Here is a 27,794-nt window from a genome sequence, read left to right as displayed (position 1 = left end):
ATATATTTCTTTGTATTTGTTTGCACAAATTTTGTGAGATTTTTCATTTCATTTTATTTTTTATATATTATTAAAGATAGGATGCAAAAAGTAAAAGCTAATGAACTGAAAAAAGTACTACGATAAAAACATATGTGATAAAAAGAATGTTCATTCCACCAAGTGCAAATGGAAAGGATGTTGTTCAGAAAATAAGTAAAAAATATGTAACAAATATTTATTGTATACTTGATTAAACTTTTATGAGAAAATTATTCAAGTTTTATGAAAATCATTTTGTAGCAGTTTTTTTAAATAAGTTATATTTATTATGTGTAAGAATATGTTAATTTTCAAATTAAAAAATTTTCATTTGTTTTCTGTTCTGTTTATATTCCATGTATTATATTAAAATGTAATTTTTGTTTAATTTTATATGTTTTAAATTTAGAATTTTCATATTCGGATATTTTATCGGCATCGAATCTGGACTTGTTAGCAAATCTCTCTGGTTGTCTTATTCATCGTGAGTTACCAAGTTGTTCTGATATGTGCTTTCATGGTAATTATAGAAGTTTTGATGGATCTTGCAATAACTTCAATAATCCAAGATGGGGAGCATCACTTACTCCTTTTGTTAGACTTTTGCCTCCTGTTTATGAAAATGGATTTAACACTCCAATAGGTAAAAATATTTCATTATGGAATGCTATTTTTAAAGCACTGTTCTTTATTATAAATTACTTATAATTTTCTTATTTTACATAATTAATTTCTGCATAATAAAATATTTTTGAAAGTCTTAGAAATAAAAGGCATATCATGCCTTTATTGGTAATTAATTTATCATGTTGTAATATGCAGAAATAATTTGCTTCTTTTAAGCTGCTTATTGTTTACATGTTTTCCTCCAATGCAAGTAATGTAAAATAAATATAAATTTTACCTGTCTTTTAAATGCTGATATGAACATAAATATCTGTAAGTGTAGTTAAATAAATCTTTGTTATTCTCTAATTGTCTGAACTCCCAAGAAAAGTTGCCAATTCTCAGGCAACTTTGTTAATTAGTAAGCAGTGCCTGTTTGGCCATCTTTGCAACTCATAGGTACTGTTCTGTTCATAAATAATAATAAAAAAGCGCATTTATAAGAAGCAAGAAGTTTTATGAGAAAAAAAAATAGAAAGCCTATATGGCTCATTATTTAAATTTTTCATTTGGAATCTTGTTCAATAAAATGCTGTTTAAAGTGTACAAATCCATATGTACTCATAAACAAGTATGATGCATGCAATGGGGGGGGGGTTGGCTATTATTACATGTATACTTAAAAATATGACAGTTCTACTAAATGTTAAAATTGGGAATACAGATAGTCAGAAAGCACCAAATTGTTTTATTTGCATATAAATATTATATGTATTATAGCATTTTAAAATTAAATAGATGCTGACATATACAAAGAGAAATGTATTTGTGTAGTGTTGCTGATTATTGTATTACATTCTTAATAATGATTCTTCAAAAATTCATACTATATACTTGAATTATGTATTTATTTATATCCTATCATATTCACTTTCGTAGTATAATTGACTCTAAAATATTTCTGTTGTAGTATGGTTGGTTTTTTAGCCAATATGTAATTAGGCAATCGGGTACTGGTAAAAATAAAACTGCATTAATATTATGCATAATTTAGACAAACTTTCTTTGAATATGCTGCAGCTGTATTGCATATTAAAATTAAAATAAATGTCACAATTTTAAATATGTGTTGAATTGTATTTTTTATTATTAAGCAGTTTTTATTAACCAATTATAAATTTAAAAAGTATTATATTTTGTAATATGCAAAAAATTAAACTGGCTCGATTTTTTTCTACTTTTTTTTGCCCTTTATGATCAATATGTGATCTTCAAAATTGTTTTTTAAATCTACATGTGGAAATTCAGAATAGTGACTTTTGATTAGTTAATTAATTAAATATTCAATCATCTTAGAAAAACTTTGCTATTATATTGTTGTATAATTAAACTATTGAACAATTAGAACAATATAACATAAGATATTACAAATGTTACCACTTAATATCAATTTCTGTGTAATGGAATAATCATGTTAATACCTCTATTGTAGATGGTAATGTGTGAATATGTGCAACATAACAAAATCTTTTCAACCAATACTGCATCATTCACATGAAATAATAATTCGAGTAATGATCAGAGTAAAACATAAACAATAAAGCAATTCTAAATTACAAACATTCTAAAATACATTTGTTTGTGTTGTGTGACATATGTCAGGCAGTAACCCGTTCAAATACTATGGTCCAGTGCAAAGTTAATTAAAATTAAATTACAAACAAGGTAAGTAAAATCAAACTAACATTTATGGTGATAAAGAGAAGGAATACAAGTTACAGTTTACATTGGTGGTGACCGGTCATTTAATATCTGAAGAAACAACAGAAAAGGATAGCGTACCCTTCTTTAACATATATAACTTTTCACAGTTCCTGTTTGGGATCCATCATACAATTTTTGGATTACTTGATACAGGCAAACGGCGACGGTGAACAATTTGGTCTCATGGAAAACTTGGAAAATTATCTGTAAGAATAAGAAAAGTTAAGTTGATAAAATTAAACAAAGGCTATTTTTTCGGAGGCCAGGCTTCCCTCCTATTGCTGCTTCCAACCAGTAGGACACAGGTCTTCCCTCCACAGGCCATCATTGAAAGTGTAATTTGGTAAGAATTATAGATGTAGTACGCCTCTCTTCGGTGCCGGTTATTTTACGTTGCTACGTCTACGATGCAGCTGCCCTCTAAGCTGCACGGCAAAGTTGACATCTTTTTATTCTTCTTGTACTTCGAAGGTCTCATGAAATTTCTTTTCTCCATCTCTCTCCTCCTGAAAACACTGCGCAGCAGCCACTTTAATAGCTGGTGCGTTTTTTTGAAAAATTTGCGAAGAAGGTGATCAGCAGGAAGCCAAGTACAGCAACTCAAACAGAGAAATCTTCATGGGAAAGGATTTCCCGACTACCAGAAGAGCCAGCAAGCGCAGTTCAACCATTCGGCCTCCAAGGCCACTCCCATGGGTCAACACTCTCCGCAGACGAAAACAAGGGGGGCACTATCCTCGATCGAGGTGCAACTCGACCATGTAGAGCTTTCTATCCAATGACTTCCCCCCCCTCCTCAATAACTCACTGTAGAACCTTTCCCTGTTAGAAATGTCACAGCAACCAAGGTCCCATTTAAGTAAAACTGACGAAGCGCTGATAAGAGAACATGTGGTGGAAACATTACATGTGTTTTCATGCTTGAGCGAAAGAATTTTGGGGTGTAGTAATCCTCTGATAAGGGATTCTGAGAATGAATTCCGAGCCGATGGTTGGGATGAAAAAATTTTCAGAACCAGTGAATAGTTATTCAACACAAACGAATTTGGGACATTAAAAATTAAACTATTACATAACAGTATAACTCATTAAAAAGTCAGTGCTATATAAATTATTTCTTCAGCAGCATTTTAAGTATACACACTCATTAACCAGATTGAATTTCAATTACTATTGATTTACCTTATCACCAGTCAGAAAATATGTATTTAAACAACTTTAATAGAAAGAGGGGTAAAAATTAAGTTACCTTAAGTTAAAAAAAAATAACACACCAAAAGTGTCGCAAACAAAACTTTAAAATAATTAAACAACCTTAAGGGTCAAAACAAAAGTACAAAACCCAAGTAAACTTAAGTCTCTAAACTCAAATTAAAAACTAAACAACTTTAACTTAAGAAAACTTTTAAAGCAACCAACCTAAATTTAGAGTTTACAAAAGTTACAGTTTAAACTTACAACCAACTTTAAACAACTAAAGCAAAAAAAAAAAAAAAAAAAAAAAAAATTAAGAACTTCAATTACAGATCAAAACTGAAATAGTAAGCAAAACTTAAGCTTGAAAATAATAACAATTAATACATAACAAATCCTCCCCCATTCCGAAAAGAAAAATTTTGGTTTACAATAGTTACAGTTTAAACTTACAACCAACTTTAAATAACTAAAGCAAAAGAAAAAAAAGAAAAAAAAAATTAAGAACTTCAATTACAGATCAAAACTGAAATAGTAAGCAAAACTTAAGCTTGAAAATAATAACAATTAATACATAACAAATCCTCCCCCATTCTGAAAAGAAAAATTTTGGTTTACAATAGTTACAGTTTAAACTTACAACCAACTTTAAACAACTAAAGCAAAAGAAAAAAAAGAAAAAAAAAATTTAAGAACTTCAATTACAGATCAAAAACTGAAATAGTAAGCAAAACTTAAGCTTGAAAATAATAACAATTAATACATAACAATACTGAGAATGTTGTTTCCATTCATAAGGAAAATTCACCAAATTTTGGTTTCAAGGCCAGGGCATGGCAGATAAAAATATATTTTAGGAATGTACTAACAGTTATTTTAATTTTTGAACATTTCCTGAATTCTCTTATTTTCCCTTTCATTTGCTCGCCAGGAAGCAAATTACAAGAGTATGTTGAAATAAATAGGTTAGCTAGAGTGTGATTTCACTAGTAAAGTGCACATTTACTATTTCTGTTTTCCAGCTGTTAATTTTAGTAGCAGCTACACATTCTAGTCATCTAGTCAGTATATCGCTGGTGTAGGTTTCTGAGTTAGCCTATTATATTTAATTGAATTTTGTAGTCTGTCACTACCTTTGTACCTTTCATATTTATTGTTATCGTTAAGACTTTTCCGCAAGTAGATGGTGTCTTCATGTAAGCACATAAGTCCATGCCTTTTGTTATTCAGTTTGTGACAAATAAAGTCTTTTGCACTCTTTCCCTGTTATTTTCATCTTCATGCCTGTGCTAGAAGCTGCAAGGTATGAACTTTAAGTATGTAGTTACCACTTCATGCTAGTTACCACCACCAAACACACTAGATCCCACAATATGATTTCAGTTTCTGAAAAGTAACAGGAATAGTTCAAATAGGTAGAAAAACATTTAATACATGTACTAAATTAAAAATGCTTTAATAGTAGCTTTTTTTTTTATCTTACTATTTATATCTTAAACTATGTAAGTATTATGTTACGTCTAGGTTAATAGTTTAATAGACATTTCATCACTTGAAATGCATCTATTAAACTATCTGTAATAGAAGTATTTCAAGTGATGAAATGTATAAAGTTGGACTGCTTAAATGTATGCAGTGCAGCATATAAACACGTGTGTGTGTGCGTGTATGTATATTAAAATCAAAATTGCTAAAATTTAATTTATTGCATGCAACACTCATTGCGATTTAAAGGATATAGGGCTAAATATGTGTAAAATACAGTCAAAAGTCTTTAATCCAGACTCATCGGGACTTCGGCGATTCCGGATTATAGATCATCAGTTTAAATCTGGTAAGATGGCATGCAGAAATTATAAAATTAAAAATATGAAACCGTAATTTATAAAATAATGAGCAATTATGATCTAAAGGGTATAAAAATTTGCAAAAAAAGAAGCTTAATATTTATTTGTTTACTTTATTAAACATTTCTTTCAACGCGTGCATGCGTAAAGCATACCTTACGCATAGCTGAAATTAGAAAATTGCAACCAGAAAACTATTTGATTTGTATTCGTGATATTTATAATGACGAGGAATTTGATTTAAATCATATCAAAGACGGAGTACATCGAGATTAAATACTACATTTAGTAAGGAATTATAAGCCAAATAAAATAAAAACATCTGCCCTGAAGATAAGAATAGTGCTGACAGATCAACTTCCAGTTCATTGCGCGCCGCAACGTCCCCCCCCCCTCCGTGAAATTGATAAACAGATTTTGGAACGGTTAGATAAACAAAGGATATGCCTTTATCCATTTTTTGTAGCAGTTCGTTTTTTGTTTGATGGACATCGAAACATACTTTCATTTTCTAGATCCTTTGGGAGCTCCAGCATCGGAAATTCTATTTGACATAATCGAAAGTTCAAGCTTACTTTTATAAAATTGCTCTTACAGTCTGCAAAAAATAATAAGCCGGATCCAGTTCGAAGATTAAGGAACAACGCAATCATCAACATTAACTGAAATAGATAATTAGATCATTTTAGCTTATAACGTCCGTTATACATTAAACGCGCATGCAAAAACATATTCTGTGCTTGCGCAGACGCATATGCGCAGTCGTAAAGGTCTTGCGCGCACGCGTAAACGCCTATGCGCATGCGTCAAAGAGGCGCATGCGCAGAAAGATTTTAGCTTTGAGGTCCGGATTATCGGTGTCCGAATTATCGAATAAATTATAATGAAAAAGAATACATTTTCACACTTAACTTTTTATTTATGAGTAAACGGCCCATGGTGGCGCGAAGTCACTGAACACTGGTAGTTCGGTCCGAGGTTTGAATCCCACGAACGGGCTGGCTGCATGGGCGTTTTCGTGGTTTTCCCCATGTGTAACATGTATATGAGCCAGTTCTCCTTAGAAAGTCCTCCACGAAGGCATCCCTCCCCTTAGGCAGATAGCCCTAGTGTGCTTTGCCGTAATTAAATACACCAATTTATGAGTAAACAATATGCAAATCACGGTGTTACTTACAAGAAGAGCTATTGGATTTCATGATAATAATTACCATAAAACTTTCAAGGATGATAAAGTATGTGAAAAAATAGTTAGTTTAAAGAGTAGTAGTATTTGAAATCACCTGCACAGGGTATAAAAGTGCTGCATGTGTTTGCAATATTTATAGTCACTGACTGGCAAATGCAATATATCTTTGAGATTAGAGGCATTCTATTTTCAGTAAGTAATAGGTTATGCACATTGCCAGCATCTGGCAAATTCATGCCATTTTATGTTCCATTATGCCATCTGTCTCAAGAGCTATGACAATTTGTTGCACTTTGTTTAATACCGAACAATATTTTCAAATAAAACTGCATTAATATTCTGCATAATTTAGAGAAACTTTCTTTGCACCAGCGGCTGAGCCGTAAAGTTGCTGAACACTGGTAGTTTGGTCCGAGCTTTGAATCCCGTGAACGGGCTGGCTGCATTGGAGTTTTCATGCTTTTCCCCATGTGTAACATGTATACAAGCCAGATTCCCTTAGAAAGTCCTCCATGAAGGCATCCCTCCCCTTAGGCAGATAGCCCTCGAGGCTTTGCCATAATCACACACACACACACACGGAATTTTTAAATATGTGTTAAATTGTAATTTTTTTTCTGTTATTAAGCAGTGTTTGTTAGCTAAATAAAAATTTTAAAAAGTATTACGTTTGTATAAATTTTAAAAACTATAATAAATAGAAATGTAAATTTAAAAATATATAATATATAAATATAAATTTAATAATATATAATATATAAATATAATAATACTATATAAATATAAATTTAATAATATATAATATATAAATATAAATATAATAATACTATATAAGTAGAAATTTAAAAATCTATTACATTACTATAATTTTCAAGCAACTGCTGCTGAGGACTTTTGTTGTGATAGGGTAAAGACACTGCCAAAGTACATTGCCATGTGTTGGTATTTCTGTATCAGTTTCATAACTCGTATTTAACAAGTCATTTGGCTAATTATGAAACATACTTATTATTCTAAAATACTAATTGCTAGCAGTTAAACATGCCCGTGCAGAACCAGCTTCAGCATTTTCTACACCCTAGGCAATCCACACATTTGGTGCTCTAAATTGAAATATCAATAATTCAAAGCAAAAAGTAGCTATATTTGTTTCTTAAAACAATTTAGCTGGTGCTTCCCTAAAATTGGCATTGTATCTTGGCTGTCTATGTCAACTATGCCTGGACCAGCCTTGTGTCTGTGCTGTATAATATTATACTTTTGAGGCGATAGTCACTGTATGATATGCATGCCATCTTCTAGCAATGTTTTTTTATCACACTACAACCTTGTAACTCATATGTTAAGTTCCCAGTCCATGGCTTTGGATATTGTAGGTGTAGTTATGTCACTTTATAAACCGTATTATGCAAGTTGTAGGAAAATAATTCTACACTTTGCACCTGTTGTTTTACTCACATACTTGACCAACCTTGTAAGTTTCATAGCAGTTATCTTTGGGAAGACTGATAGTTTTCCCTGTTAGCAAGAGAAATGGAAACAGTTGTCATCACACGCAAAAAAGGGGGGAGAGAAAGAGGGGAAAAGATACCTAGCACAGCATTTTCATTTTCTTGTGAGGGGGAATTTTTAATCAAAAATTACTTTCAGAATTTTGGAACTTTGGAAGCATATTGTTAACTCTACCATCATTTAAAACAAACAGAAAAATAAAGTGCTTTCTCTTGAGAAAAGGAAGGAAGTTCATTAAGTATGCAATGTCCTTGTTTCAAACACTAAATTTTTTTGTGCTTAGTGTGCTTGTTTCATCGTCCTAAAAGAATTTTACTGTAGTATAATCAATCAATAAGGGATTCTATAGCAAAATGCATTTCTTAATTACATTTTGACAAACTCTGCAGTGCTTTTTAATTTTCCTATTTGTTTTAATATTTATTTTCCGTTTGATATATTCTTATAACTATTATTTTTAAAATATAAAGCATTTATTTATCCTTATAGCTGTACACCTAACTTAACTTTCTCTGACTTTATTATATTATATTCTATAAAAAGTTCAAAATATTAACAACTGTAGTTAATATTTCAATTTTGTTGCTAAAAAGTAGCATATTAAAAATACAATATAAAACTTGAAAATAACAATGCATGTGAAATATAAATTTCAAAAGAGATAAGTTGTAAAAGTGATTTTTCAAAATTATTGGTAGTCTGATAGGGCTTAAAGTAATTAAGTGATAGGAATGAATTGTTTATTGTAAAACTTTTAACTTCAAAGAAATTGACAGCTTTGTGTGCCTATTTAAGAATATATTTATTTTGTTACCATGATTCATTAATTGTTTAAGTTTTGCTTATATACACATATGTATACCAATAAATATAAAACAATGTCCATCTTGACCAAACCTTGTGACTGATAAAAAATAAAGTAAAAACAATAAGCAGATGATAAACAACAATGCTACCAGCCTAAAAAAAAATAGGTTAAAAAGGTAAAAATTGTTATTAGCAGAGGGAATTCTAAAAATACGAGGGTTGGAACTTTAATAGTGGCAACACAGCTGAAAAAATACTACGCAACTAAACCAAAGAATATCGCGTATACCACACGTGAACTACATACCTACCTTACCTCTCAGCAAAAAGATTCGTCCTGCCTACGTCACGCGCATGCGGAGTGACGCGAAAAATGGATCCTTGTATTAGCTCGCGGTCTAAAGTAAGTGTTGTCAGGATGTTTTCAAAACAAGAACAACGATGTTGGATAAAAATTGAATGTGCCAGAGGTTGTACAGCACGACAGTGTCATCAAGGGCTTCAAGAGGCTTGCGGGGAATCTGCATTGCAAGATGGGTGAAAGCATTCAACGAAGGACGCCAAAACGTGGCAGACATGCTGCGGCCATCTCGTCCGAGTGTCAGAGATGCAGACGTGCAAGCTGTTGCCGCACAATTGGACAGTGATCGCCGCCAAACGATTCGTCAGCTGGCCGGACAAACAGGATTAGCGCATATGACTGTGCTGCACATTCTGACGGAACGCCTGTCCATGAGAAAAATTGCTTCACGATGGGTTCCACATCAATTGACGGAAATGCAGAAATGGCTACGATACGATGCTGCCCGAACCCACCTGGAGCGCTAAGAGCGCGAAGGAGATGCTTTTTTACTCCGTATCATTATGCTGGATGAGACTTGGGCCCGATCGTACCAGCCAGAACTGAAACGCCAATCAAACGAATGGCGTCATCACGGGTCACTACGACGTTCGAAATTTCGTCAGAACCCAAGCAATGTGAAAGTTATGGTGATTCTCGTGTACAACTGTGATGGCGTCATCCTAACGCATACCGTTCCCTCACTAAAGACCGTCACTGCGCAGTATTATTGCTCATTTTTGGAGCACAATCTCCGACCAGCTTTGAGAAAAAACGGCGACACTTTCTGCAGAACTCTCCTCTCATTTTGCATGACAATGCTCAGCCGCATGCAGTGCAAGCTGTGACTGATTTGTTTAAGCGATGGTGCTGGGAAGTGCTTTACCATCCACCATACTCCCCAGATCTAAACCCTTCTGACTATGACTTAATTCCTAAGATGAAGGAACCACTTCGTGGCACTCGCTTCCAAACTGTTCCTGAGATTCTATTGGCAGTAGACCGGTCCATTCAAACTATCAACAAAACAGACGCTGCTACAGGTATTCTGCGACTTCCACATCGTTGGAAACGGGTTGTCCCCAATGCTGGCGACTATATTGAAGGACTGTAAAACATGGTGACATGAATCACTTTTGTATTCCTTGTAAATAAATAGTTGCCATTATTAAAGATCCAACCCTCGTATTTAGATCATTGCACTGAACCAGGTACACAATCTAAATCAAAGTTTTGCAGCATCTGAAAACTAAAAAGCCATACAATAAATATAACTAAGCCCAAGAATGCATTGGTACATACTGAATCTGTTAAAAATTATTTAATGCAGTGAACATATTCTTTGGCATTGACTGCCTAATAGTATTTATTTACTTGGATTCCTTTTTAATGTTATGGAATGCTAGAATTTTTAAGTTGAAAGCGTAATTTGAACTGTTATTCCATTACACTGCAATGGTGTGAATTATTTGGCATTTTTCTTGCTGACAAGGCCATTTTGGTGCAGATTTTGAATGGTTTTTATAATGTTGTCTTTTGGTTTGTGATGTTAAACTTTATTATCTATAATTTCATTTTTATTTTCCTTTATGGTGACTGACTTTTGTGTGGTCAAGAGTGAAAATATGTTATTTATATTTTAATTCTATAAATACTTTTTATATGTATTTCTGTTTTTAATATAGACTTTCAGTGCCTTTATCTGTTTTTTAATATGTATATACATATATAATACAGCTACTTGTTACAATTTCATCAACAGGTTGGTCTAAGTCTCATCTCTACAATGGATATATTAAACCAAGTGCTCGACTTGTGTCAACAACAGTTATTTCTACAGATTTTATTTCTCATGACAGCGAATTCACTCACATGCTTATGCAGTGGGGTCAGTTTCTAGATCATGACTTGGATTTTTCCATGCCTTCCATAAGTCATGCAAGTTTCACAGATGGAGTAGATTGTGCAACATCATGTGAATTTGCTGCTCCATGCTTCCCAATTGAAGTACCACCTGATGATAAACGTATTAATAGACATAGATGTATGGAATTTGTTCGTTCTAGCTCAGTTTGTGGATCAGGTCTTACATCAGTCTTCTTTAATACAGTGAAACCTCGAGAACAGGTAAATCAATTAACTGCATTTATAGATGCATCAAATGTGTATGGAAGTAATGAGAGAGTTGCTCGACATTTACGAGAGATGAGTAGCAACAGAGGCTTGTTACGATCTGGAGTACTTATGCATACAGGAAAACCTTTGTTGCCCTTCAATGATGGCCAGCCTATAGATTGCAAAAGAGATCTGACAGAAAGTACTATTGATTGCTTTTTGGCAGGAGATGTGAGAGCAAACGAGCAACTTGGTTTATTATCTATGCATACTTTATGGATGAGAGAGCATAATCGTATAGCCAGAGAGCTGTTTAATTATAATCCTCATTGGGATAATGATAAATTGTACCATGAAGCCAGGAAGATAGTTGGAGCTATTATGCAACATATCACATATGCTCATTGGTTGCCCAAAATATTAGGAAAAAATGGATATGATCAGCTAGGGCAATATACAGGATATGATGCAAATGTTAATCCATCTATTTCTAATGTGTTTGCAACAGCAGCTTTGCGATTTGGTCACACTTTGATTAATCCTGAATTAATGAGACTAAATGAAACATATCAACCTATTCCACAAGGGAACATCCCATTAAGGAAAGCTTTTTTTGCACCTTTTCGCCTGCTGGAGGAAGGCGGACTTGATCCATTAATGAGAGGCTTGATTTATGCTCCAGCAAAACTCAAGAAACCAGATCAGCTTCTCAATTCAGATCTGACTGAACATTTGTTTACAGTAAGTTTCAAATACTATTTAAAAACTTCCTTTAAAACAATTGGCATATATTTATTTTAATTTAATGATTTGATTAGTATTTGTAACTAGTGAAATAAACTTGGCTTCAGGTGTATTAAAGTTTAGTAATTTACTACAGTACCAAAGATATGCAATATTATTCTATGTTTCTGCAAAGCAACTTAATTTTATAAGATAATTATTTATTTTCCTGTTTCAAAGTATCTATAAATATTCCTGTCTACTAAAATAAGTATCTGAAGGGGTAATTCATGTAAATATGTTTGTCAGTTGCAATATTCCTTCAATACTTCTATCAGAGAAGTGCTTGTAGGGCAGTCCTGTTTTAAATGTAAAAACGTTTATGCAATAACTTTGAAAGTAACATCTATTGAAATACACACAGTTGCTCTAGCATTTTTAATATTTATATAAATATTGACTAAAGGCTGTTTTGATATCTAGTATAAATTTGCCATTGTATCATTTTGTCTAACTGGAATTGCATAAAAATACGGATTCTATAGAATCATCTTGATAAGAGGAGGAGGATCAAACATGAACAATCTGGTAAATAAGGCGACTGTGACGTGACAGAAATCTGTTTTTGAGCTCAGAATCCTAGGCTTCATTCCTCAAAATGCAACATTGCTCCAAATGAGTGAAAGATTTAGTTCTGCTTGCATTACAGCGTGAATCACACTCTTCAGAATGGTGTCACTTCATGCCTTTCTTCTGTAAAAAGTAAGCTAATACCATCCAGCAATCAAGTTAGTCACTGCAGTTTCATACATGACATGACTTTTTGGGAAGTTTTTTAACAGAAGCATATATTAAGTGGTAGTTATGTATTAGCCCAACCACCTTGGCACAGTTTGAGAATTTTTTACAGAAGAAAAAGGTGATTCGATGAGTTTTCGAATTGCAACTTACAATAGATATCGTTGCCTAAAAAAGTGTTATGTGAATGGTTTCTAGAGTTAGGTAACTTGTGAGAATTTGGTGACTTCTACTAAGGTGATTGTGATATTCCATAAGTGCCCATTAAATCTTATATGAAGGAGTTCTCTGTCTGAGAAATAATAACTGTACCATTTACTTTAAAACTATGACATGGTATTATCTTTTAAACACTAGCTTTTAAAATATTTGTTATCTTTTGTTTTGGGAAGCGAGGAAGAGCATATTATTTCCACTGACTGTGATTTATAAGGAGTTTTTTTTAGGGGGAGGGCATTACTGGATTGTAGCAAAGGATACTACAGCTATCTGCCTAAGGGTAGGGAGGGCTTCGTGGAGGATTTTCTAAGGAAAATTGACTCATATACATACTACATATGCCACAAAAAGGCCCATGCAGCCAGTCCGTTCACCTGGAATTGAATCCAGGTCAGAATTACTATTGTTCAGCAATTTTACTACTATGCTGCTGCTGAGCTAATTTATGGAAGAAGCTCGCTGTACATTTAAAAGACTTAAAAATTATTTAGGAGTAGGAGACTTAGTCTGTATTAGAAGTAGAAGAACTGAAGAATTAAACCAACATAAATAGTAGTAGTTTTTTTTAATGAAAAAACAATGTAAGTTATCCTTCCAAAACACAAATAACGCTAAAGAAAAGGAGTAAATGCTAATGAGTTGTTTTAATTTTTATATCTTTTTTATGTGCAATATCCAGCTGAAATGTCTTTTTAATGCAAATTTCATTAGTGATATATAGATAAATTTATAGCAGAACATAAATCTTTTAGAACGCAGTGTTAATTCTTTTTTGATTTCATAATTTAAACTTCTTTTTCAAATAAAGAAATTTATTTATTTTTTAAATCTCTAGCCTGCTCATTTAGTAGCTCAAGACTTAGCTGCCTTGAATATCCAAAGGGGAAGAGATCATGCTTTACCTTCCTACAATGAATGGAGAAAATTTTGCAACCTTACAGTAGCTACTACATTTGAAGATTTTAGAAATGAAATAAAAGATGTTGTTTTACTTAAAAAACTTGAGCATTTGTATAAGCATCCAGGTATGTTTACTTTTCAGCTAATGCTTTAAAAAGTATTTTACAGTTTAAAACAGAGGTTGGCAAACCTTTTGTGGAAAGGGCTAGATTGTAAAAATTTTAGACCTTGGTGGGCCAGAAAAAAAGGAGTAAAAAAAAGCTTCAAAAAGTTTTTTTAGGAAATATTTTGGCATACTGTTTATACACATTTTGCATAAACATATCAAAAACACAAGTAAAATATTTCCATTTATTAATAAATGTATTATAGAACAAGTTAAATTTTTTACTAATGCGTTGAATGTTATTATTTTTTCTTGAGATAATACAATTTCATCATTCTGCAATCTGAAGTTAGTATTTCCTGTCATTAATGTTGTTTGCAAATGGTCATCTGTTAATAATAATCTGTATTGCAACTTTACATACTTCATTTTCAAAAATGTCCTTTCACATTAGCAAGTACTCTCAAATAGATTGTTTCAAAAGAATAAAGTGAATTTAATTAAATAAATACAAATTTAATTACATAATTCTTTGTGCCATTGCTGCAAGGAAGGAAATTTAAATTTAAACAAATTTAAATTTAAATTTTAACAAACACGTATAAAAGTAAAAAAGCAAAATTAAAGCCAAAATAATTTTTAAAAAAATATTTAAAAAAATGTGCAAACATATAAAAGATTTAATTCTTGAACTAATCTACAATATCATTTAAATTCAGAAGTATAAGCAAATCAAGTGCAAAAACAATCCATGAAAATAAATTCAATAATTTAGCAAATTAAAATTAATTCAAATAATTTTTTTAAAAATGCATAAGTGAATGACTGTTGAGCAGGCAGGAGACAGACTTATAAAGGGGAAGTTGCCTCCAAACCTAACTCTCCAATCATTCAATTCGTGTTTCGTCATTCATGTAGGCAAGGGTAAAAGTCAAAATCAAAAGTAAAAAGTGAAGAATGTCCAAAAAGAAATACCAATAAAGTGGTACCCTTATAAATTAGCATTTAAGAATTAAAGTTCTAAAAAGAAAAAAAATAAAGAATTCTTTTGATAAACAAGCAAGTAAAGTCAAGTATTAAATTAAACTTTTTTTTTTTTTAATTAAATTTTTAAAAAAAATTATTTTTTATAAAAAATAATTTAGAAACCAATTTATTTTAGAATCCCCTTTTTTTTTTTCCCCCTAAGGAATTCGTTTAAAAAAATTTTAGGACATTTTTTGACATTTTAAATTTTACTTTTAAACTTAAATTTTAAAACATTTCATTTTTACTTAATTACATTTATTATTTGTATTGCAATATTTGCACAATTTTTTAACAGACCACACATTTCACATTACAAACAGTTTACATTTATTAATTCACATTACCATTTACTCTATTTTACTTCAAGCAAACTTACATCTCATGATTGGCTTAACTCCCTAAATAATTGATCGTTAAAATTAAAACTTGAATTGCATACTTTTAGGATTTTTAATTTTTAATTTAATTTAATTTAATTTATTCTAGATTTATTTATTTTAATGTTTGCAAAAAAAAAAAATTTAATATAACAAAGATAGCAGCTTGGCACTCAACTTTACCTACATAAGCGCCATCTATATAATTAATTTGAAGAACACACTTACTGCTCTTTAAAACACTTTTACAGACCACAACGCTCATATAGTAGGTAAGTTAGAATTAAAACTTACTATTTACTTGCTTTAAGTATTTTTTAAAAATTTTTTATGTAGTATTTAAGTATTTTCTAGATATGTAATTATTCTTTAAGTATATATTTGTTTTTTAAAAATTGTGAATTAGTTCTTTTTGTTTCTTATTGGTTTATATGGATTATGTTTAGTTCTTTTTTAGTTTCTTTTTATTGATATGCATATTCGTGTCGGGGAGGTTTCTGTAGACAATGGATTCTAAAATACATTGGTTTCTAAATTATTTTTTATAAAAAATTAATTTTTTAAAAATTTAATTAAAAAAAAATTTAATACTTGACTTTACTTGCTTGTTTATCAAAAGAATTCTTTTAATTTTTTCTTTTTAGAACTTTAATTCTTAAATGCTAATTTCTAAGGGTACCACTTTATTGGTATTTCTTTTTGGACATTCTTCACTGTTTACTTTTGGTTTTGACTTTTACCCTTGCCCGCATGAATGACGAAACATGAATTGAATGATTGGAGAGTTAAGTTTGGGGGCAACTTTCCCTTTATAAGTCTGTCTCCTGCCTGCTCAACAGTCATTCACTTATGCATTTTTAAAAAAAATTGTTTGAATTAATTTTTATTTGCTAAATTATTGAATTTATTTTCATGGATTGTTTTTGCACTTGATTTGTTTATACTTCTGAATTTAAATGATATTGTAGATTAGTTCAAGAATTAAATCTTTTATATGTTTGCACATTTTTATAAATATTTTTTTAAAAATTATTTTGGCTTTAATTTTGCTTTTTTACTTTTATACGTGTTTGTTAAAATTTAAATTTAAATACTCCCAAATAGAGATATATTCCTTCTACATATGATTTTAAATTATTGTATTTACCTTCCAAAAGCTAAAGAACTGGGTTAGATCAGCATTCCTTAAACTTTTTTCAAATGGGAACCACTTTTATAAGTTAAAATATTCTGTAGACCATCTTAATTTTTCTTTCCTTTGAAGGCAATGTTTTAGCTTATGTTACTATGAGCATACTAATATTTTTAAAATATATTTAATTAAAAGTAATTTTATATTAGTATCAAATAATTAAGTTAATAGAAAAAAATTGTATTTCTTAAACAAATCTAAATTCAAAGCTATTGTTTCAAGGCAAATTTGGATACTCCTTATCTTATAAACCAAAATAAATGTTTGTTTTCATGTTAATAAGATGTCAATTCTTGAACTGCAGTTCTATGTTTGGTTGTATGCTGGTAAGAAGCATCACAGATATATTGCTTTAAATTCCTCTTCTGTTGGTAGACAAGAGTAGGAAGTCTGTAGATAGGGTAACCAATACTAAATGGTTAAGTCCACAGGAATTCATAAATTTCACTGATATAATTGGTTCAGTAACACATGACAGATTGAGATGTTTCCTATAAAGAGCCTACTCATGAATAATATAATCAAAGATCAAAAGTTCTGAACATTTAGCTTCTTCACAAGCCTTAAAAATTTTTTCATCTAATTTTAACCACCATCAAATGAGACATATTTTAACTGATTTTTATTGTAAATTGTACTATGCTAGCATTTTCTTGATTTCCTTTTTAAGGTATTTGCACCTCTAGTTGTTCTATACACATCATTCCCTTCAAACTCAGTACTGACCTCTCGAATAAACAGCAAGTGGGCAGTACCAGTTATGTCTGTTGACTCCTCAACAGCCAATGAAAATAATTTGAAATTTTTTGTCTTGTCTTTTAATTGACTTTTGATGTGGTTCTCAATGACCTCAATTCTTCTAAGACTTTTTCTCACTGAAAGGCTGGCAGATCAAAACAAATCTGTTTTCTCTGGACATATTTCTTTGATTGCATGCAAACATGATTTAATTAATTCATAATCAGTTTATCTTTCATAGGAGATTTATCTTTTGTAGTTTATAAATGAACTGTTCATAAGTTGACTTTAATTACTGTCTTATTTTTTTAATTATCTTTTTCAAATAAATTGTGTTGGAATGAAGCACTCTGTTTAAACTTTCCAGTTTTAATGGTTATTCATTTTCTGTAAGTTTTAAATATTGTATTCAGTATTCAGTTTTGTAATGACAATGTATATTATACTCTTTTCACACAGCTATTATATCATTTAATTCTATGACGAAATAATTCATACTCCATTCTGCTTTAAAAGGACATTCAAAGTCCACTTTCGTCTTCTTATCTGGTTTTGAGAGTGACACGGCGATGGTGAGTGAGAAATAAAATAATATAAAAAGAACAAAAATCTCAGCTTGCGAATAGTCAGTAAGTGTTAAAAGAAGTTACAAAATATATTACAGGCTCCATTAAAGCAAAACTGTGACAACTGGCAACACATGTTCTACAGCAAAGGCAGACAACAAGTTCTTAATATGCAGTGCTAGTAGAGCCACCGTGCGGTTGTTATTAGTAAAACTTTTCAACTTGCCTATTGGTAATTGCGTTAGAGCACATAATTGTATTTACTTTAATTTTTTTCATGTAAAAAACAATATAAAACCACAGGTCAGATTAAAACAGGTGATGGGTCATAGTTTGCCAACCCCTGGTTTAAGGAGTTGATTTATTATTCTTATATTTTATATGTACAGTACAAAGTCCGTAATCCGGACTCGTCGGGACTTTGGCGATTCCGGATTAGAGGTTTTTCCGGATTATAGATCATCAATTTAAATCTGGTAAGATTGCATGCAGAAATTATACAATTAAAAATATAAAACCGTAATTTATGAAATAAAGAGCAATTATGATCTAAAGGGTATCAAAATTTACAAAAAAAAAAAAAAAAAAAAAAAAAAAAAAAAAAAAAAAAGCTTAATAATTATTTGTTTACTTTGTTAAACATTTCTTTCAATGTTTAAGTCCTGTAATTGCGGTGTCAAGAATACCGACTAACTTGTCAATCAAAATTTTTTCGTTTTCAATAATGTTCCCTGTTACTTTCTTCAATATCGGAAGCGCGCATGGGTAAACGCTTTACTGGCTTTACGCACATGCGTAGCGGACGCGCGCATCAAATACGCATGCGTAAGTTTGTGGCTTTGAGATCCGGTTTATAGATCATTCCGGATAATGGACATCCGGATTACGGACTTTGTACTGTATTAATTTTAAAATGGAATATGTCATAATATTCTCTGTTTGTAACTCTTATGCAGATATTAGTAAACATACAAAAGAACTAAATTTTTTATCTTGAAGTCAGAAATAATGTACACTGAGCAGGGTGGGCCGATTGAGAAATTCAACTTGCATTTTTCTTGTTTTGTAATATAGGTATTTTGATACAAAATCGGACTTTTCTGAAATAACATACCATTTTTTTTTCATATTTCAATTCTATGACTTAAATTACGCCAAACTACCAAATTTTGTAAAATTCGCACAAGTAGTTTTTAAAAAATTAGCTCTAAAAATTTTAGCTCTTCAATGTTAATTAAGTTTGGTATATATTTATTAATCTGTCTTTTTTTATTAAACTTATTTAATTCTTCCTTTCACATTTCAAAATTCAGGTTCATTCCAAGTAAAATTCAGCCATTTTATGTGAATTATTTTTAAAATTTGTATTTTTAAATAATTTTTATAAATTTTTCAAAAAAATTTTTTGAATTCAAAAAATTTCTCATGCACAATGTAAAAAGGTAGGAACGAGGTGCCCTGTTTTCAGCTCCAGCATTATGGAAGGAAGAGGAAAATTGGTTGCCATATTTTAAGAAGTTCGCCAAGTAAATTAGTCTTGGCGCAAGCTGAAAAAATTATGCCAAGATAAATTTTTTAATATCTAGGCATAATTTGAGTCGTAAAATTGAAATATAGAAAAAATTGGTATTTTATTTCAGAAAAAAAAAAAATCTGGTTTCATTTCAAAATATCTATGTTAGAACAATGCTATGTATAAATCTAATATATATCCTAAGTCGCACTTTTTAGACATAAGAAACGCAATTTGAATTATGTCAGTCGGCCCAGTAGAACGGGAGATATAGAACTGCCTCCCTTTTTTTTCTGCAGTGTACCTTCTTAAAATAGACTAATTTAGTTATATTGAGAATCTAATGGTTTATTTTTCAGATGTAATCTGGTACTTAACTAAATTAAGTAGCAACTGAGCAGAAGTTGCTACTTAACTTTTCTGAATAAAACTTTAATTAGCACTGACAATTAAATCTTACAGTTGTATGTTTTCATAACTTGTGTTTATAATTTTGTATGATTCTACTCAATTCCTAGATTATGTGTCCATCAAATATTTACTCTCTGTTATATTTCATTAGTCCTCTTTAATCCAAAAATGTTCCAATAAAATTTGGAGCAAATATAGTTAGTTTTCAGATCTCTCTCATAGCTATTATTTTATTGTAATAATTTATTGCATGTAGTTCATCTAAATGCAACAGTGTACTATTCATTTATGTGATACTGATATCTAACAAAAGCTCACTTTCCTTCAGTGTAAAATAATTTGAACTTTTTTTCAGCTCAACTACAGTACATAACTTATCAGATATGTTTGTGTTAATCTAATAGTACCTTTTTTAATATCTATTTAGTTACCTTAGATTTGATTAATTCGGCATCTAAGGAATTAATGAGACAAAGTGTTTAAGTATAAATGTGTGCAGAAGATTATAGTCTAATTTAACTCTGAATCTAAATAAGACATGAATTAAGGTAATATTTATAAGTAGTACATGAGGGAGGAAGAAAGCCTATAATAATAGATAAACAAAACTTAAAATTCCAGATTATAATCTGTTATCTGAAAAAGTTTACTATTAAAATTGTTTCATAAACTGCTACAAATATTTAATTTTTCTTCTTAGAAAAAAATAACATCTACTATTGCCAAATCATGACACTAAATCTTTTCTTTTGAATAAAATTAAAACTTTAAAAAAATCAATTAGAAAAACTCTAACCTTTGTTTCCCATTTCTTTTTTTGAGGGTAGATTTTTGAATAAGTTGAAAAAAATACTAAAACACTTGTTGAAAAATGGGAAGAAGTCCACATACTTAAGCTATATTGAGCAATACATTTTTATAATAGTGAAGATAAATGAAAGATTTTAAGCATTAGTTGGCAGCAACATCCGTTTATGATAAATAAGATTTTATCACAAACTGAAAAATAAACAAATAAAAAGTCAAAAAAAACTCATATTTTTAAAGTAATATTGATAGATTTATTTTTATATAAACTGACATTTAAATCTACCTGTTAGATTTTTGTTTTAATCGAAAGATGTTGATGAACACTTAATTGAACTTATTTTCTTTTAGAAAGCTTGGGTTAATTTTTCTTCCAAGCAAATTAATTGTTTTAAAACAGTTAAAGAAGCATAACATAAAATCAATTGAAACCATTCAGTGCCTTAATTTTGCAAAAGACTAACTCATTACTTTTTAGGGTAATTAAATTATATTGATTTAAAATCATTTTTAAGTTCTAATTATTCTATGGAATACTATGAATCTGCATTTTGTTCAAATTCAAGACTGTCATGTTGTTACATTACACTTTTCTAACATTTTTATTCAAAGTAAAAATATCCCAGAAATATCTGGGGTATATTCACACAGTTTTTAAGTGGATTATTTCTTTGCTGTCTTATTTTTTTACAGTGTAATACAGAATTTTTTAAACATTGTATTTTTTAAGATAATATTGATCTTTGGGTTGGAGGAATCAGTGAAGAACCTGTGGAAGATGCAAAAGTTGGACCAACATTTTTATGTCTTCTCATTGATCAATTTAAAAGGGTTAGATCTGGAGACAGGTGAGATAGCTTGTTTATATATACAGGCTGATCATAAAAAATTTTTTTCCTGTATATGAACCTGTAGCAGCCTATCCACTCAACCAGCTGAAATGAAATTTCAGATATTGTTATTTGAAGGTATGCACTTGAGATTATGGTGATTTTAAACAATACAGCTCTCATGTTGTGATGCAGCGAGAACATTTTTGAATTTTCGAATGGCAATGCCCAGTTTTTTCCCTATGCAAATTGATCAGGGCATTGAAAAGCCATAAATGGTGTTGGAACAATACACATATAATGAAAATTGCCAGTGTAAAACATTTGCAAAGAAGAACATTGTGAAAGATCAATGATAACACAAGAGAGAAGAGGGAAAAAAACTTTTATTGGAATTACAAGTTTTCAACGTGCCTACTTTCATAGATGATAATGCATTATATGCGGGAGATTGTTGACGACGATGACGAACATAACATCGCAGCAGGAATATATGTAACTTCATGTTTATGGCATCTTTTAATTCTGAAAAATCTCATGAATATAATATATATAACCTTAGATTTCAGATAATCCTAGAGCCAGAAATCCATTGGAATGAGGTTGGGGGATAGAATAAGCACAAAACTACAAAGTTATAGGAGGTAACTGTATCAGCAGAGTGCTGTTGCAGCATTTGCCAACCACGTGTGACAATATAAGGAGCAGCACCATCTTACATCCATACAATATCACTGATGACAGTTCGCTGCTGCTGTTCTGGAATTATGTAATTCTGCAACATTATTATATACTGAGCACTTATTTTTATACCTGTGGAAACAATTTCTTCTAAGAAGTATGAACAGAGAATAAATGTGCTTGCGATGCCATACCACACAGTCACTTTTGTGTAAAGGCTCTCTTGGAATTTCATCAATCCAGTAAATGCAGCTCTTGGAGTTTATGTTCCCAATTAAAGAGAAATGCAGCTCATCCATTCATAATATCTGCAATGGCCACCTGCTATTTTCATCATATCTGATGGGAAAAATTTTGTAAAGTTGACCCACTGTTGCTCGTCTCCAGGCTGCAACATCTGGATGCACTGGAATTCATAAGGAAACATACATAGAACAAAGCTTGAAGACTGTGGTTTACAGTACATTCAAACTGTGAGCAACACTTCTTGCAGTATACAATGGACCTGCAGTAATCATATTATGCACTCCCATAACAATTTCAACAAGAATACTTGATCATCTGGATGTGCATCCAGTTTCTTCAATTTTTTTCCACTGAATCGCATAGAGTTTTTATGGAACATAGGTCTCATTTTCAGATTTTGCTGATAAACTTGCATTGCTTTGGCAGCATTTTCCTTGTTCAAATAAAACAGCTTTATCATTTCACCTCATTGTTTCCCTGTAAATGCCATATTGTTAGCATATTCGAACATCTGACTGAAGAAACAATCTTTTTATACTACATATTAAAGGTTTTTCCACAAGCAGTGCTTTGCACATGGTTTTTTATGGTTGGTGCTTCTACTGTCTATCCCTGTGATTTATGCATCAATGCATTTTTTTTCCTCTGTGTTGTCATTGGTCCTTTAAAGCTCTTCTTTGCAAATGTTTTATGCCAGCAATTTGTGTCATACATACATTATTCCGATGCCATTTATGGTTTTTTTCAGTGCACTGATCAATTTGTGTAGGAAAAAAATGGGTGATTCCGATTAAAAATTTCGAATTTTTTTCTGTGCCACAATATTTATTTGTGTTAAATCATCATAATGTTGAGTGTACACTTTCAAATAACAATATCTGAAATTTCATTTGCATAAGCAGATAGGTCGCTAAGGGTTTATATGTCAGGTAAGTTTTTCATATATGTGTTTGTAGGAAAATGTTAAAAATTTCTAGTAATATTTAGATTTCTGTTAATATTGTTCATAGGTTTTGGTATGAAAATCCTGGAATATTTTCACCAAACCAGTTAATTCAAATTAAGCAAAGCTCATTAGCTAGGGTTCTGTGTGATAATGGTGATAACATTACATCTGTTACCCAAGATGTATTTACTGTACCCCATCTGCAAACTCCAAATTTTGTTCAATGCTCTGCAGTACCTAAAGTTGAATTAAGTGTCTGGACAGAATGCTGCCAAGGTAAACATTCTCATACATAATTTTTTTATTATCAGTTTTATTTATGTAATAATATATTGGGTTGGCAACTAAGTAATTGCAGATTTCATTCATAGATGGCTTCAGTTGAATTTTTAGGGTTGCAGACGTAGTACAAATGTAAAACACATTTTGTTATTTGATAGTTGGCAATTCAGCTGTCAATCAGTAAAAAACGTTTCTTGATCAGTTGCGTAGTTTTTGTTTGGTGTTCGTTGAAAAATGGAAAATCGAAAGGAACATTTTCGCCATATTTTGCTTTTTTATTTCCGCAAAGGGAAAAACGCATCGCAAGCTCATAAAAAGTTATGTGCTGTTTATGGTGACAAAGCCTTAAAAGAATGGCAGTGTCAAAATTGGTTTGCCAAATTTCGTTCTAGTGATTTTTCACTCAAAGATGAAAAACGCTCTGGTCGTCCAGTTGAAGTTGATGAAGACCTAATCAAAGCAATAATTGATTCGGATCATCACAGTACAACACGTGAGATTGCAGAGAAGCTTCATATATCAGAATCATGCATGGGAAATCACTTAAAACAACTTGGCTATGTTCAAAAACTCGATACATGGGTTCCTCACGAACTGAAAGAAACGCATTTAACGCAACACATTAACGGCTGCGATTTGCTAAAGAAATGTAATGAAAATGATCCATTTTTAAAATGACTGATAACTGGCGATGAAAAATGGGTTGTTTACAACAACATCAAGCGAAAAAGATCATGGAGCAGGCCAGGTGAACCAACTCAAACAACATCAAAAGCTGATATTCATCAAAAGAAGGTTTTGTTATCAGTTTGGTGGGATTACAAAGGAATTGTCTACTTTGAACTCTTACCACCCAACCGAATGATCAATTCTGATGTTTACATTGAGTTGAAGAAAAGTGGCCCGAATTGACAAATCGAAAAGGTGTTGTATTTCATCATGACAATGCAAGGCCACACACATCTTTGGTCACTCGGCAAAAATTATTGGTGCTTGGTTGGGATGCTTTGCCACATCCACCATATAGTCCTGACCTTGCACCATCTGATTACTCTTTTTTTTTTTTTTTTTTTTTTTTTTTATCTTTACAAAAATCCTTGAATGGTAAAAATTTCAATAATAATGATGATGTCAAATCGTACCTGATTCAATTTTTTGCTAATAAAAACCAGAAGTTTTATGAACGTGGGATTTTGATGCTGCCTGAAAGATGGCAAAAGGTTATTGATCAAAATGGGCAATACATTACAGAATAAAGTTATTTAGTTCCATGAAAAAATTGTCTTTGATTTTCTAAAAAAAAATCCATAATTACTTAGTTGCCAACCCATTATAATTTGATAGATATATCTTTGTATTCTTAAAGATGATTATAGCAGTATTATAAAATCTCAACTATTCTCAATAGAAGTCTTAGAAAATGATGAATGCTTGGTATGCAAAAATTGTGGATTATTGAGTATATAAAAAATGCAGTCCACAATAGAAAAGCCAAATGAATAGATAAAGAATTTCCAGTCTAAACTTATAAAAAGAGTCATCTTATTTTTTATCATTATTAGCTTGAATATCAAAAGCCTACATTAAGAGGAATTTCAGGAAAAAAAAAAAAAATCATTTCCGACATAAAAGCTGACATATTAAAAGTAAACTATCTTATCTGATTATGAATTTTTTTCAACTATGGAAATTAACAGAGAACCTACTAAATTTGTGCCAGTCATTCTGGTACAAGTTTCAAGGAAGAGTTTGCTCTTTTTTTAGTTAGATAATCAATATATACAAGTTACAATGTGGCATATAAAGGAACTTCAATCACTTATCATAATGCTTCATGTTGCCAGTGCATATCCATTTTCAAATAAAGTTGCATATCATGTCCATTACCATGCATTGTCCTTTTTAACAGACTGCTGCCAAGATTTTGTAATTTTCAAAATTACAAAATCTTGGTATCAAGAAAAGTGTACAGTACAAAGTCTTTAATCCAGAAGTCCATAATCCGGAATGATCTATAATCCGGACCTCAAAGTTGGAAACTTTCTGCGTGCACGTTTAATGTATAACGGACGGTATAAGCTAGGTTAAAATTTTTTAATTATCTATTTCAGTTAATGTTGCAGATTGCGCTGTTCTTTAATCTTCTAATTGGATCCAGCTTATTATTTTTTGCAGATTGTTAGAGCAATTTTATAAAAAGTAAGCTTGATATTTCGATTATGTCAAAAAGAGTTTTCGATTCTGGAGCTGCCAAAGGATCTACAAAGCAAAAGCATGTTTTGATGTCCATCAAACAAACAAAGGCATGAAGAAAGTGACAGAGAGGTTAGTGAAAACGAAAAATTTTGATTGACAAGTTAGTTGGTATTCTCGGCACAGCAATTACAGGACTTGAACAGCGGAACTTTGTAACTGCACAAGAAATTATGTCTGTTTATAGAATTTAAGAGAAAGTATTAGCACAAAAAATGAAGCAACTTAAGTAACTTACATTGAAAGAAATTTTTAATAAAGTAAACGAATAAATATTAAGCTTTTTTTTTTTTGTAAATTTTGATACCCTTTAGATCATAATTGCTCTTTATTTCATAAATTACGATTTCATATTTTTAATTTTATAATTTCTGCATGCCATCTTACCAGATTTAAACTAATGATCTATAATCCGGAAAAACACCTAATCTGGAATCGCCGAAGTCCCAACGTGTCCGGATTAAAGACTTTGTACTGTAGCTAAGTAGCTCTACTGCATGCTACTCCAACGAAGGTAGGTCCCAAATTTTAATAACTTTTTTAAAATGCAGTGGAAAACACATAAACAGCAGTTAACTTGCATTGTTATTTGCAAAAATTTAATCAGCTTATTGATAATTAATTAGGTTTGTATGATGTTGTGCTTATCATTTATTGCAACAGTTTCTGTTTGCTGTTAGTTGTAGTCCTATGTTTGCCTTATGATGGTTTCAAAAGTATTTTATTTGCTTCGTTTTTCATTAAAAAAAAATAATTATAGAACCTTTAATGTAAATGACAGAAATGCAGATCTTATTTTAATTTTAATATAAACTCGTTAATTATTTATACATATTAACGTTGTCACCTTCACTATCTGAATATCTGTTGGTGTAATGTTTTGTTTAAACGATAATCTTGTTTCATCTATTTTTACTGAAAAATGTGAATGTGAAAAATGAATTTTACTGAAAAATAATTATAGAACCTTTAATTTAAATGACAGAAATGCAGATCTTATTTTAATTTTAATATAAACTCGTTAATTATTTATACATATTAACGTTGTCACCTTCACTATCTGAATATCTGTTGGTGTAATGGTTTGTTTAAACAATAATCTTGTTTCATCTATTTTTACTGAAAAATGTAGTATCATTAAATTAATAAACTGCTGCATAATCCTTAAACTTGCTATGCATGTAGCAATAGTATAAACAAACATTCTTGATCAGGGTTCATACAGTCCTTAAGAGTCCTTTAAAGGCCTTAATTTCAGCCCAAATCGGCAGAAGGTCCTTAATTTTAATCATCTAAAATTTTTGTCTGTTTTTACGACTGCCATTTTGAGTGTGAATCAACATTGGAGGAATATTTTTGGCGATTCACTGACAAATATGGTTATCTTTTGAATGGGTTCATGGGTTATAATTTGTTCCTATTCCTAATATAAATGGTGGAATACTTGAGTTTCTGAACAAGAAGTGAAACATAAGCATTTCAAAATTATTTTGGTTTTTCTGATGAAGAGCTGTTAAACAACTTTTCGCTTTTAGGGATGTGAATGCTTTTATTAAGCGGTTCTAAATTTAGCGACTTATCAACATTTTGGCGATTTTAAGATTAATTTCTATAGAAAATTTTTAATTCAGAGATTTTTAAGGTCACTTTCTGTAGAAAATGTTTAAGATTCGAAATCTGGGAGTATTTCCATGATTTTTTTTAAAACATTGTAACATTGATAAATTTCATTAAAATAATGGTAATACATAGAAATTATATTTAAAAAATAACATTAAAATA

General features: G+C 30.9%; 1 protein-coding gene across 1 annotated transcript in view; it reads left to right on the top strand.

The window, feature by feature from the left end:
• The window catches only part of Pxn (Peroxidasin), a 274,735-nt gene that overhangs the window by 223,080 nt on the left and 23,861 nt on the right, over positions 1-27,794 (top strand). Inside the window, exons 15-19 of the mRNA XM_035360161.2 lie at positions 431-664; positions 11,043-12,136; positions 13,971-14,160; positions 21,505-21,622; positions 23,542-23,753. Coding sequence (XP_035216052.2) covers positions 431-664; positions 11,043-12,136; positions 13,971-14,160; positions 21,505-21,622; positions 23,542-23,753 — 1,848 coding nt within the window. The remainder of the gene's footprint in view (positions 1-430; positions 665-11,042; positions 12,137-13,970; positions 14,161-21,504; positions 21,623-23,541; positions 23,754-27,794) is intronic.

The sequence above is a fragment of the Stegodyphus dumicola genome, chromosome 7, assembly GCF_044657685.1.
Source record: "Stegodyphus dumicola isolate Sdum_Otavi_A_Nest chromosome 7, ASM4465768v1".
NCBI lineage: Eukaryota > Metazoa > Arthropoda > Arachnida > Araneae > Eresidae > Stegodyphus > Stegodyphus dumicola.
Note: the sequence above shows the minus strand (reverse complement) of the source record. Positions and strands in the feature narration are given on the sequence as shown.